Genomic DNA, 540 nt, shown 5'->3' with positions numbered 1-540 from the left:
TCCGCTGCCCCTGGGGCCCCCAGTCGGCCTCGGGGCCCATCTGGGTGTTTGGGAAACGCTGACTGTGAACAGCCAGCACCTCGAGGAGCACGTCTGGGGACAAAAAACGTTCAGACGGAGGAACCAAATGTGGTGGCACCGGGTCTGACCGTGAAGGCCCAGCTCAGAGGACCAGGAGCTGCTGCCAGAGCGTAAGGGGCAGAGGTCAGGGTTAGCAGGTGACGCAGGCCGAGGGTCGGAGGTCAGGGTTAGCAGGTGACGCAGGCCGAGGGTCGGAGGTCAGGGTTAGCAGGTGACGCAGGCCGAGGGTGGGGCGGGGTGGAAGGAGGGTCACCTTGGCGTTGTCTATGAAGTGCAGGATCTCAGTCTGACTGGACAGGTTCAGGTACCCTGGGATGGACGTTAACTGACCTAAGTACTGAGCGAGACGGAGAGGCCGTGAGAGAGGGTCAGCCAGCGGCACTGCCCGGCTTCACACGGTCACAGAGCCGGTCGCCGCACCACGGCCCACACTCCCTCCCCGCGGGCGGCCACGGAGGG

General features: G+C 65.0%; 1 protein-coding gene across 1 annotated transcript in view; it reads right to left on the bottom strand.

The window, feature by feature from the left end:
- Nucleotides 1-540, bottom strand: part of CCM2 (CCM2 scaffolding protein) — a 28,699-nt gene that overhangs the window by 25,902 nt on the left and 2,257 nt on the right. The window contains exon 3 of the mRNA XM_015568208.1: nt 335-470. Coding sequence (XP_015423694.1) covers nt 335-470 — 136 coding nt within the window. The remainder of the gene's footprint in view (nt 1-334; nt 471-540) is intronic.

This window comes from Myotis davidii, unplaced genomic scaffold (genome assembly GCF_000327345.1).
Source record: "Myotis davidii unplaced genomic scaffold, ASM32734v1 scaffold1364, whole genome shotgun sequence".
Lineage (NCBI taxonomy): Eukaryota > Metazoa > Chordata > Mammalia > Chiroptera > Vespertilionidae > Myotis > Myotis davidii.
This window is presented reverse-complemented; position numbering and strand designations above follow the sequence as displayed.